Source organism: Podospora pseudoanserina, chromosome 2 (genome assembly GCF_035222485.1).
Source record: "Podospora pseudoanserina strain CBS 124.78 chromosome 2, whole genome shotgun sequence".
Lineage (NCBI taxonomy): Eukaryota > Fungi > Ascomycota > Sordariomycetes > Sordariales > Podosporaceae > Podospora > Podospora pseudoanserina.
Window position 1 is genome coordinate 4,962,898 of NC_085921.1, and position 12,272 is coordinate 4,975,169.

Here is a 12,272-nt window from a genome sequence, read left to right on the forward strand (position 1 = left end):
TTGACATATATGCAGTCGGGTGATCATGAAATGAGAGTAGATCTGTCACTAGGTAGTCTCCTCCTAATTTTACCATGCAAACCGCAAACTGATGGCAACTGCTTGAGCCCAATGACGCTACTTCACTCAGTGCATATATGTTGGTGAGTTGAAGAACAAACTTGCTGTGTTCTCCCCCAGGAGGTACACTTACAACCTGCCAAAAAATCACTTCAGTCAGGAATTTTGAGAGTACGTGGTAATAATGCGTTACCATCATATTCTCTCCATCTACATACGATTTTCCTCGCTCCTGCACTTGAAGCCTGAGGTCCAATGATGCCGTGAACGAAGGGAAGGCCAAACGCCGGTGCCGTGTCGGCTTCATGTCGATGGTATACCATTGACAGGCAGATGACGACTGCCGTCAAGTTCAAGTACGTTGATAGTCTCAATAGATAACGGCGCGGCCAAGCAGTGGTTCCAAACTCACATATTTGACCACAAACCATGGCTCTATGGTGCAATATCGCGTGAGTATGACAAGGTGCACCTTCAGTGTGAGCAGCCATACACCAGCACCAACTTACCCTTCTGTCGTGTAAGTGAGTTCGACCAATGAAAGTCGCCCGATATCGAACTCACATGCCTCAAAACGCTCACGTTGACCTGTCGGACACAGCCAAATGTTCAACGGGTGCCTGGGATTGGTCACCACTTGCAGAGTTGTAAAAACCATCAGACATGCAATGGCGAGCTTGAGCTCGAGGCAACGCTACGTCTTCGTTCCCGAGTCACCACAAATGATAAGCCAGCACAGGAGTTCGAGCTTGTTGCGCAAATCGTGGAACATTGCACCTCATCCGGGAGACCAGAAAAAAGAAGGGGTTATCTCCGCTGATCTCTTAAACTCCTGGCATCATCGGGGCGCCATCGGCACTGGCGCTGGTCGTTGTAGAAGATATAAGGAACAGCTCTCAACGACCTGCTGTTTCCCGCTCAAGACATCAGTTCGAGACCAGTCATCAGGAACACATACCCTTCACATAAATCCATATTCAGCACACCAACATCAACATGGCCCCTCCTGTCGCCGACATCGATGTACAGACTGCTCCTGTGGTGGTTCCTGTTCCGACCAAAGGATCCATCGCTCCCGGACACAGCAGCGCCTCTAGGCTTTCGGGGCCCTTGACCTACTCGGGCACTCTCGACACCTATGAGCATTTCGATGTCACGAATATAATCGGTCGCGAGTTCCCCAACTTGCAACTGAGTGAGATCCAACATGATGACGATAAAATCCGTGATCTCGCCATTCTCGGTAAGCTCATTGGTGGTTTCTGCAGCCGTGGTTCTTCGACTGACACCAGAAAAGTTTCCCAACGAGGCGTCGTGTTCTTCCGCAACCAAGATCTAAGCATTGACGACCAGAAGCTCTTGGGTCAAAGACTTGGTGAGTTGACAGGAAAGCCTGAGACGTCCAAGCTCCACAAGCACGCCCTTGCCAACAGCAAGCGCGGTATTGCCGTCGATGAGAATGGCAAGCTCGACGACGAGGTTTCTGTCATCTCGTCGGAGCAGAATCGCAAGTACTACGCCGATCGTTATGGCTATACTGCAAAGAGACTGGCGAGTGAGGGCTGGCATGCTGAGTATGTTGTTCTCACCTTGCGCTTCCAGGCAAACCAATGGCTGACTCTCCCCTAGCATCACGTTCGAGCATATCCCTTCCGACTATGCCATCCTCAAGATTGTGCAGCCTCCCGAAGATGTTGGCGGAGATACCCTCTGGGCCTCCGGCTATGAGGTGTATGACCGTCTAAGCCCTGCGCTTCAGGAGTTGGCCGAGAGCCTGACTGCGACGCACCATCAGCCCAACTTTGTCAGGGTCAAAGAAACCTTCGGTGCTGAGCTGATTGATCAGTTCCGTGGTGCTCCGGAGAATAATGGGCTGGATTTCAAGGCTGAGCAGTATGCTTATCCGTATGCTGAAAGAAGCTGAGCCAATATGCTGACCAGTGACTGATATGTAGCCCTGTTGTCCGCACCAACCCAGTCACCGGGTGGAAGTCTCTCTTCGGGGCCGGCCACCAAGTGCATGCCGGTTGGATCAACGGCGTCACGGAGCGTGAGAGTGAGATTCTCAAGGCTTATTGTGGGTTCCCTCAAAATATGAAGGTATCATCGTGTGCTGTTGCTGACCGACAAAACAGTTTACCAACTCATTTCTGAGAACCACGACCTTCAAGTCCGCTTCCGTTGGAACAAGAACGATCTTGCCATATGGGACAAGTAAGTTCTTTTATCAAGACGTCTAAATACTTGTGCTAGAGTAGAGAAGACTGACAAGGAGAATATAGCCGATCGGTGTTCCATACAGCTACGTAGTGAGTTCCTCTTTCCTCGCTCTTCCGAGCATCAAGGCAGACCAGACAGCTGACAACATAACTACAGCGACTATATTGGCAAGAGACAGGGCAACCGGGTGGTGTCGCTGGGAGAGAAACCCTATTTCGACCCCAACTCCAAATCCAGACGGGAGGCACTTGGCTTGCTCTAGGATGGGGATGAAGACGAAAGGCTTTGAAGGTTGACCGCTAAAGGCGGGAAAGAGGCTGGTCATGCTGATCCGTAGTTAAACTTTGGGTGTTGTACGTATCCGTTTAAGGAGGTATTGCGTAATGAATGCCACGATTGTTTTCTCCTGCTCCACGTTGAGAGTATTGAAAGGCGCTTGGCGTGATGCCTGCGTCTGAGCGCGTGACTTGTCATTTGTCATTAAAGTTAGACGCTGTTCCAGAGCAGTAGGTCAGGAAGGATGAGGCACGTGAGGGGGAAAAATGATTTCGGTATTCTCAGAGGCCCGGGGATAGGCACAAGATCCAGACGGAGGCTGTCAAAAGACGGGAGCAAGAGCAAATAAGAGCACACCTGATGAAGCCATCTAGAAGGACCATTGTGGTTGGTGGAAGGTGGAAAGAAATCCGTGGGACCCCTAAAGTGGGAACATCCCACACTTTCCCAGTGGGGCCCCCACAGAATGGCAGGCCAATTCCTGCTCTGATTGGTGGATCCCGGCCCGTGGATCGGGAAGCCGCAGCCGACACCAACGACATGGGTCCGATGGGGTTGGGATGGTGACACAGGCCATCTCTCTTCCAAACAACCTACCAACAACCTACCTGGAAGACATGAATTTGAACTTTAAAGTCGAGGCCTCTCCTCCCACCAAGACACACTTAATTGCGTAACTTTCCTGGCATTCATTCGCTTATACATAGCCACGTTTTGTCCACTTACAATCAAGGCTGTCCATTCCACCCCGTTCTTTGTCTGCCCAGTTACACACTGTCCGTCTCTTAATTCTGCCCCCGGTACGTCACACACACCCGACGACAACGCAGCAGCGAACGGCACATGCGTCCGCCAGCCGTCGAGCCTCCGTATACACTTGATTTCCCATGTCGATAGAGGTAGCGACATAGCAGCCCCGTTCAGTTGTTCTACCCAAGTCCACTCACTGCCCACCACAGCTCCTGGCCATGCGCAGCACCAAGACTCCTCGCCCCGGCGAGCAACCTCTGCTTTCCTCATATCACAGTTCCGACGATGAAGAACGGGGCCGCAGGACACTTCGAGGAGGAAACCGTCGCGGAAGCCCCCTTCCGCCAACCTCAACATCCTCGGCCCACACACCTACATACTCGCATTTCGCCGTCCCAGACTTGACCACGAGTCGCCCGACCCTGAGCCGTCGCAGTACGAATCAACTACGCTCCCGTAGCCCTACAAGTGCCCGCCTCGAGGCGAAACGCAAGTACACATACGCTGCCGTTTTCCTGGTCACGAGCTTGGTATCGTTTGTGGTGCAAACGGAATTGGCATCGTACATACAGCACGACTTGGGATGGAACAAGGCATATGCCATGCTGTATTTGACACATGGATCGTGGGTCTTTCTCTGGCCACTGCAGCTGCTGTTTCTGCGCCTTCAAAGACGGGAGCAGTCATGGCATCAGTTTTGGAACAACCACAAGCAAATTCTGAGAAAAACAGCCCAGATGGTGGAACGACAAGAGGTCAGAGTACCCAGGGGAATGGGCGCTGACCGCTCGCCCTGGCCATATCTTGCTCGGACAACAGCAGTGGTGACGACAGCCTTAACCGTTGCTGGATCGAGTTGGTATGTTGCCGTCAGCATGACCACGCCCAGCGATTTGACAGCCATCTACAACTGCAGTGCCTTCTTTGCCTACGCCTTTTCCATTCCCTTGCTGAAGGAACGGCTTCGGCTCGACAAGATGGTGGCCGTATTCGTGGCTATCATCGGTGTGCTGGTGGTAGCTTATGGCGGCGGTAGCTCCTCGGATGAAGCTGGGCAGGCTGGCCCTGCCACTCGCTTTGCCGGCAACATCGTCATTGGCATCGGTTCCGTGTTGTATGGGCTCTACGAGGTCCTCTACAAACGATATGCATGCCCGCCAGATGGAACAAGCGCCAACAGGAGCATGATGTTCGCCAATACCTTTGGCAGCTTGATCGGAGTTTTCACCGTCCTGGTCCTGTGGATCCCAATACCGGTGCTCCATGTGCTTGGATGGGAGACATTTGAGATGCCGACAGGCGAAACCGCCTCCCTCTTACTTATCAGCGTCTTTGCCAACATGGTCTTCTCGGGCTCTTTCTTGGTTCTAATCTCATTGACGAGCCCGGTCCTCAGCTCGGTTGCCGCACTCCTCACCATTTTCATCGTTGCCATTGTAGATTGGTGCTTGACCGGCCAACCGCTAGAAGCTCCCGCCATCCTTGGGGGACTGCTTATCATAGCGGCTTTTGCAATGCTCAGCTGGAGCACATGGAAGGAGATGAATGAAGAAGAACGCAAGGGGCCGGTGGATCTGAGCAGCGATAGCGGCGACGAAGACTAGTACAATCGTGGTTGCCCTATTTTGGAATGCGTTCGCACCCCCCGTACGACGGACTCTTCCTCGGGACGCGCCAATGCCTCCCCGTCAGAGGGAACTATTGGGGCCACCGCAATCATGACAGCTGAGATGTGTGCCGAATTTCATCTGCGGGGTGGGAAAGGTTCCAAAAGCAAAAAGAAAAATAGAGATCAACTGAAAAAGGCCAATGCCAGAAAAGCAAAGCGAGACGCCGACGAACAAGCTGCCGAGGAAAAAGCCTCCGGGGAAGAAAGCTTGCAATCCAAGCATGAAGAGGAGCAGGCAAATACAGAGGAAGCAAGAGACCAATACAGGGGAGACTAATACAGGGGTCGAGGTCAATACAGCAGAGTGAGCTGATGCACCTGGGGAGGTTTCATGTAACATGCCCTGATGGGGTTCATTTGTACCATGATACCCCTACTGTTTCTTGGGACCGCGATGTCGGCAATGCAGGGAATGATTGCCATATGTGCGGGAACTTTCGCTCTTGTTGTGGCGGCTCCGGTCTACGGGCTCAGACGTGACGTGAAATTTAGGCCGTGCCTCGTCCCCTGACGAATCGGACGAGGATGATACGGGCTTGCCAACACCGGAACCGTGGGCGAGTGACCCGGATCATATAGCTCGAAGGGAGGCATGGGCGCATGCTGCTGCTTTGGCAGAGGCTTTGGGGAGTGGTAACACGGGGCAGGGCCCGGTGGGTGGAGAAGGGAGCAGGACTGGTGGTCCCTCGAACAGCACTATCGATGATGAGAGTCATCCGAGAAACTGAGTGTAGGACAAGTGTGTGGGAAGCTTGAAGCATGTTGGAGGTGGGGAGCGCAATTCCCGAGGGAACATGGATACAGGAGTATTATTAGCTGGTAGGCAGGCCACGATCCCCTTTGGCATTAGATAGTTGGGGGAAAAGCGAGTATAGAGTAGCGTGACAGCAATGACATTTTCATCATTTTACAATACAGTCTCTGAATATCTCTGGAGACTATGGAATGATGAGAGCTGCTTTCACATAGATATCTACCTAACATGAATCAGCTGATCCCGGACATGTTGCTGATCGTTCCAAGTTATGTTTCAATGCTTGTTATAACAAACCCGTCTAGTTCGGTTTTGGGAGTAAAATTATTAAGACAAGAAGAAAAAGACAGAAAAACTAACAAAAACATTATCTTGCAACACCAATGCAAATTTATCAAATACCTATGAGCTCTATATATTTTGAATAATCTCGACATAGTCCACCAAACATGGGTTGTGAAGGTCTTGTCCAATCTAGGAGAACAGCCATTTTATCTTAGTTCTGCTTTAGGTTCATTGCAAGATGATTGTTTGTTTGATGATCACTTTTTGGGGTTATTGAGTTCCCGTTGCGCCTTCTTTTCAGTTCGATCTGTTACTTATACCCTGCACCTGGGAGTAGCCTTAGGCTTGTACCAATCATAGGGTATATGAAACGAGGCTAAAGTTTGTTCAACATATATAACCTATATTTGGATGGTATGGATTCTGTAGTCTACCGGTAGAGTCAACCATTACACCAGGCATGATTTGTGTTTAGAATTGGCGTTTTGGACAGTTGATCCTAGCAGCGAAGCTCTTGCGATTTGCTTCTCTATATTCGTTGTTCACCTAATGTAGCACGATCCAATTCTATCATCTATTCATGAATGTTAATGTGCTGAAAGAAATTGTGTCCACTGTCATGAGTTCATGGTGATATTGAAAATGTAATGTGATTGAGAGGTGAGCATTTGATATCATCACATTTGCACTGTACACTCTGTGATGTGTTTCTAAAGATAGAACCGCCCTGCATTGTGGTATGGGGAATTTGGGGAAAGAAATGTGTGTGTGCCGCCCCCAACATTTCACACTTCCGTCTCGTGTGCATGACTGCTTGCCAATCCCCTCTCGGTCGTACGCGACCTGCTTACGGCACAGTAGCCACAAAGTCGCGTCTGTCGACTGGAGTGGAAATGATGAGCAATTAGGCTCGGACACTGCGTGGGCAGTGGGTACAGTACAAATAGGGGGTGAAAGAAATGGATGAAGGCATTGATGACGGTAATTTGAAGATCTACAAAGGGTATGTCAGCATCAAAGAAACAACCGAGACGGGGCCGGCTAGGCCGGCCACTGTTGGTCCATTCCAGTGAGCTCCAACCCATGCTGATCCAGAAAACACGACCCGACACCTTGGGACCAAAACATGGTGAGCTGGCGGTTGAAGAACGAGGGAGAGACACAAGCTTTACCGCCTCTCCAGATCTCATTGCTCCCTGCTTCCAGACAGCATGACATGGTTCACAGGATCAGCCAAAGAAGATCGGGAGACTTTCGGAGGGTTGATATCGTGGTTTGGCCACTCTAAGCCTCCCGTGCGGGGTTATAGGCCAGGCCTGGGGCTCAATGGTCACGGCCAGCAGTCGTTGGGCTTCAAACTACCCGTTGTGGGGCTCGGCCAGTGTTTTCTTCTTTCCAGTCGCTAATAGTACCAAGCAAGCGATTCAGATCTCTCGCACAAGACTGGGACTAACAGACGGCGAAGATGACGTGCAGAAACTGACGCTACGCACATAAATCCAGCCACATGTGACCCATGAACACCTCGATACAACAAGCACCCATAGTCTCCAGTGAGTGGCCTCCCAACTCTTCAATGGACCCTCTTCCGCATGCCCAGTGCTGGCTTTCACGGGGAGGATGGAAACTCCAAGCGGCAATGCAACCGTAACCTCCTTGTGCACGTTTCAGGGGTGCGGAGTCCAGCGCACGGAGCCTTCAGCCGTTGGGGCTCCGGGCAGCATGTCTCATGTCTCACCACTGGCTCTGCGTGGCTGTGTGTGACTTGCCGATTCCTCCAGTCTGACAGGAGTCAAAGATGATGAGGTCCGACAGTCACCGCCGTCATCATGATATCTCCAATCACAAGCAATGCCATCTTGCCTCGTTGGTGCTGTTGGAAGAAAAGCTTCAGCCCGACGGATATGGAAGGGAAAATGGAATGGACAAATCACCAAGCCCTCCCGCCAAGCCCTCCCCGTGGCCGTTACAGGATCCCATGCTGCACATCTTTTGTGGAGACGACGATGGGCTTCCCGGGAAGACTTCCACAAAGACATGGATTGTTAACGACAGATGGTCCAGATTCGGAAGATGAACCAGCAAGCCGTAGAAGCGTTCATGCTGAGGAGCCGAGATCTGTAGTAGCGTTTTCTCGGTGTCCTATGAGATCTGCGAAGATGGCCGCCGAAAAGGCCAGTAGTAGCTATTTGGGAAACCACATGGCTCCAGGTTGCAAAACGGCCCCGGGACAGGCCAACGAGCGGTGGTTGAGTAACGGCGACCGCCTTTGGCGCAACCAGCCACCAGCAGATCGGAGAAGTCTTCCATGAACATGCTGCTTTTCTGTCGAGTGAACAATCCAGTGGCCAGTCATCCGATCACTGCCGCCGATACCACTTGTTGATGCAGGCGTGCAAGACGAAGGGGGGAATGGCAAGGGTTCGATGTCGCCTTGAGTCACTGGGCCTGGCGCGAGACTCTGGAGGGTTTTCTGGTAGTGGCCCATGATTGGTTCAATATCAAGCAAGCAAAGACAGCTCTTAGCCTGATCAGGCATGGAGGAATTGAGCTGGCTGCTCCCTGCGTTTTGCTGGATATCATCGAGGTACGGGAAGGAGCATCGGAAGCTAGAGCTGTGCTAAGAGTTTTGCTGGGAGAATACGAGCAGAGAAGTTAGCGAATGAAGCGCCACAGATATCGCGAGGGTAAAGGTGAATCGGGCTGCTTACCTCACCCACCAATTGCGCGCAGTGATTGGCTGAGAAGGCCCACTCTCCGTTTCTGCAAGGCCCTGAGTTCCCGCGGTTCCAGTGGCTGCTTCTGCTCAATCACGGTGGTCCGCTATCCGCTCAGACAGGGCATGCTCCCCTGCCGCAGGCTAAGACGATGGACCAGTAGAAACAGAGCATTGCATGCTGGGGCCCCGCCCGCTCTCCCTGTTCGATCCATTCTCCAATCCTCCACCGCACCACCCACCTCCAGCTGCGCACCAGGCGGCCAGTCGTTCCAGGGCAGTTGATATCTCCTTTCCTGTTGCTCTGCTCTCGTCTTCTCTTTTTTCCTTTCTGCAACGCCAGCAAACCGCCCTTCCTTTTCACCCTCCCCCTCTTCCTCTCTTCGTACCGCCGTCCTTGTGTCGGTGTCACCGTTGCCCGTCATTGTCGTCGTTGATTGAGAATCCATCCATTTTTTTCTTCACCGCGCATTCTCTCGACCTACACAGAGCACAGCACAGTTTCGCCAAAACAGCACCAAAAAAAGAGAAACACCACAAAAAAAAGGAGAAGTGAATATAGGCAAAGGAAAGGATCCGGAAAAAGCGCGCACATCAGCATCACCTGCACCAAAAAACTACTTTTAATCCTTGTATTTTATTTTTGCGCCCGCTTTATTCCACTTCGTCGCCGCCATCGCGAGCCTCGGTACCTTTTGGGCAGCCATCATCAATCTCTTCGACAACTCCCACTATCATAACCAACTTAATTCGCTCAGAGGGTGATATTGCAGCAGCAGAAAACGAAAGAAGAAGCAAGACAATACAGAGTACAGCACAGCACAGCAGCACCGGAATCTGGGAACACAGGATAAAACCTTGTTCGCATCTTTGCACCTCCTGGAAAGAAAGGAACAAGCTGGTGGATTTCCCAACGTCTTTGACTCGTGTCTGCGGGTGTCCCACACAAAGCGCGCAACCCCACGAGTTACCCGGATTTGGACGCGCCAGTCTCCAGCCTGTCTGCTGACTGTGGGCTCCCCTCCCATCGCCACCGCCTGTTAAGCCAGAACCGCACTGGCTTTTCCAGCACCTACTTCCTTCGGCGTGCCCTTTATCTTCCCTCCGACAAAAAAACCTGCCTTTTCTCTTTCCCCTCTGTCCGCGCTGGCTTTGCCCGCTTTCTCTGACGCCCTTCCGCTCATTCAGCATCACAGTCTTTTTCCTTCGTCTTCCCCATCGACAACTGTTAATTCCAAACCATCAGCACCGTCTGTCTTATTGGACTTGGCTTTTTCTTCTCTTTCGGGACCAGCATCTTTGCATCATCTTTTTTTGCACTTCCTCCACGAGAGAGGAATAGATCGCATCGCAGAAAGTTAAACGTTCGACCACGTCTCTCTCTTCTTGCGACCTTTGGCATCATCAGTATATGCTTCTTAATTTCTAACTTTGACTTGAACGTTTCTACGCAACCTCGTCCTCGTCCTCGACCTCGACCGGGCTTCGATTTCGATACCCACCACCACTTCGAGCCAGAGCGATCGCGCCAGGCAGTTCAAAGCTCCATCCTTTCAGCACATCGGCTCTTTTCGCCAGTTTCGATATCCGACTCGTGCTATCGCGTAAAGAGAAAGCCTTTCCCAGCTCTCTCCAGACATTTTTGAGTCCATACCACGTTGTAATGGGCCCTGGCGGTCTCGCTCAAATGTCTCACGCTCCCTACAACACCACCCACGGCCTCGGCATGGCTTCCTCTGGACTGGCGTCCCGCCGTGGCGGTCAAAATCTCAAGCCTCTCTCGTTCGAGGGTATGAAAGCCCCAACTGAGCAGGATAACGGCCTGCCGACTCCCCGCACCAGCCGCGGCCATCTCCTCGCCGGTCTTCGCACCGCACCCAAGTCGGCTATGGCCTCCAGCTTCCCCAATAACGGTCCCGCTTCACCGACCGTTCAAGGGCCAGCCGGCCGGAACAACCGCAACTCCATGGGCCCCGGTATGTTTGACAACATGTATGGCGGACCTAAGACGTCGATACCTCGGTTCGGCGGTGCCCACCAGCAACAGGTTCAGCAGGCTCAGCAGCAGCAGGCCTACAATGTCGGTGGTGGTGCTGGTGGATATTCGCAGCAGCACTACACCACAGAGCAGATCCTGGCCCCGCCTCAGATCCAGCTTGATGATGTCTCGCAGGACCAGCTTGACCCCAACATCCATGCTCAGCTGCTGTACACCAATGCCTACCTCTCGGAGCAGCAGCAACGTCTACAGCAGCAGCTTAAGGCTTTGCAGGCTGCCGCCCAGCAGTTTCAGGGTCTCAATCTCAATGCTCAGGCCCAGCTTATGCAGCAGCAGAACTCCATGATGCAGCAGCAAGGTTTCCCCAACATGTACCAACAGCAAGCCCAGCTTCAGGGTATGATGGGCCCAACCACTCCTGACGCCAGCAATGTCTACTATGACCCCCGCACTGGTCAAATCTACATGGACCCGACCCAGGTGCAGGTGCAGGCACAGCTTCAAGCGCAGGCTCAGGCCCAGCTCAATGCTCAGTACCTCCAGCAAGCCCAAGCGATGCAGGCGGCCATGCAACAGCAACAGCAACAGCAACAGCAACAGCAACAGCAACAGCAGGCCGGTCCTGGCGCCCCTCGTGTGCAAGTTTCCCCCCCTCCCGAGGCGAGAAACAGCTTCCGCAGCCCCACGCCCCCCCGTCGCTACGATTCGCCCCTTGTTGAGAACCCTGCACCGCTGCCCCCTCCGAGTGCCAATGCCTTCCGTCGTGGCCATAAGAAGACCCCTTCGACTGTGACTCCAAGTGCCAGCAAGACTTCTCTGACTATTTCGACTGGTGACGAGCCGCTCAAGACTGCGGCCAGCAGTCTCAGGACGGGCTCGTTTCCGCCTATGACCCCTCTGACTTCTGGCTATGGCCCTGGCCAGGCTCGTGCTGGAGAGCACCCTGTCCGCCAACCCCGGAACCCTCCCTCGCTCGACGAACTCAAGTCCAAGCCTACTGCCAAGCACGACGGAAGCAAGAACTTTGTGACTCGCACCCGACGTACCGTCATCAGCAACATTGTTCGTGCTGGCATGGAGCGCCGCAAGGAGGCTCGCGGTTCCGGGAGCGTTAGCCCTGTTTCTGAGAGCGCCGAGGAGACGGTTGAGACACCCGTCACCGACAATGACAGTGATTCAGGCCGCAGTGGATCGGGCAGCCTGGTTGAGCGTGATGATGCCGAGTGCAGCCTGCCCAGCTCGCGTACCAGCACTGGCAGCTGGGGCGCCATTGGTTCCGATCGTCCCAGCTCCCGTCAGAAGTATGAGCGTCGTGGCCCCGACAGCGCCTCGTCATCGGATAACGAGGGTCTCCGTGACTCGGGCAGCTTTGCCAGCCTTCTCAAGAACAGCTCTCGCCGTGTCAAGCCTGATACTGTCGAGGGTCAACGCAAGGCTGCCATGCTTGTTCTCACCAGCTCCGAGAAGCGCAAGCTTGTTGTCTGAGTATGTTTTGTTTTTCGCAGGCCGACACTACGAAGGAGGAATAATGGACATCGGATAA

General features: G+C 52.9%; 3 protein-coding genes across 3 annotated transcripts; all 3 read left to right on the forward strand.

The window, feature by feature from the left end:
- The first annotated feature begins 632 nt into the window (after positions 1-632).
- QC764_214110 (uncharacterized protein) lies at positions 633-2,697 on the forward strand. Its single transcript, XM_062945115.1, has 7 exons — positions 633-1,303; positions 1,358-1,634; positions 1,690-1,953; positions 2,016-2,137; positions 2,196-2,274; positions 2,343-2,369; positions 2,437-2,697. The coding sequence occupies exons 1-7, from the start codon at positions 1,057-1,059 to the stop codon at positions 2,540-2,542; spliced, it is 1,122 nt and encodes a 373-aa protein (XP_062803965.1). The 5' UTR covers positions 633-1,056; the 3' UTR covers positions 2,543-2,697.
- An 827-nt stretch (positions 2,698-3,524) lies between these two features.
- Positions 3,525-4,910, forward strand: QC764_214100 (uncharacterized protein; the record flags this gene model as incomplete). The annotated part of the gene is made up of 1 exon (XM_062945114.1): positions 3,525-4,910. One exon carries the CDS (start codon positions 3,525-3,527, stop codon positions 4,908-4,910), a length of 1,386 nt encoding a protein of 461 aa, XP_062803966.1.
- Positions 4,911-10,393: 5,483 nt separating this feature from the next.
- Positions 10,394-12,214, forward strand: QC764_214090 (uncharacterized protein; the record flags this gene model as incomplete). The annotated part of the gene is made up of 1 exon (XM_062945113.1): positions 10,394-12,214. One exon carries the CDS (start codon positions 10,394-10,396, stop codon positions 12,212-12,214), a length of 1,821 nt encoding a protein of 606 aa, XP_062803967.1.
- Between the last annotated feature and the right edge of the window lie 58 nt (positions 12,215-12,272).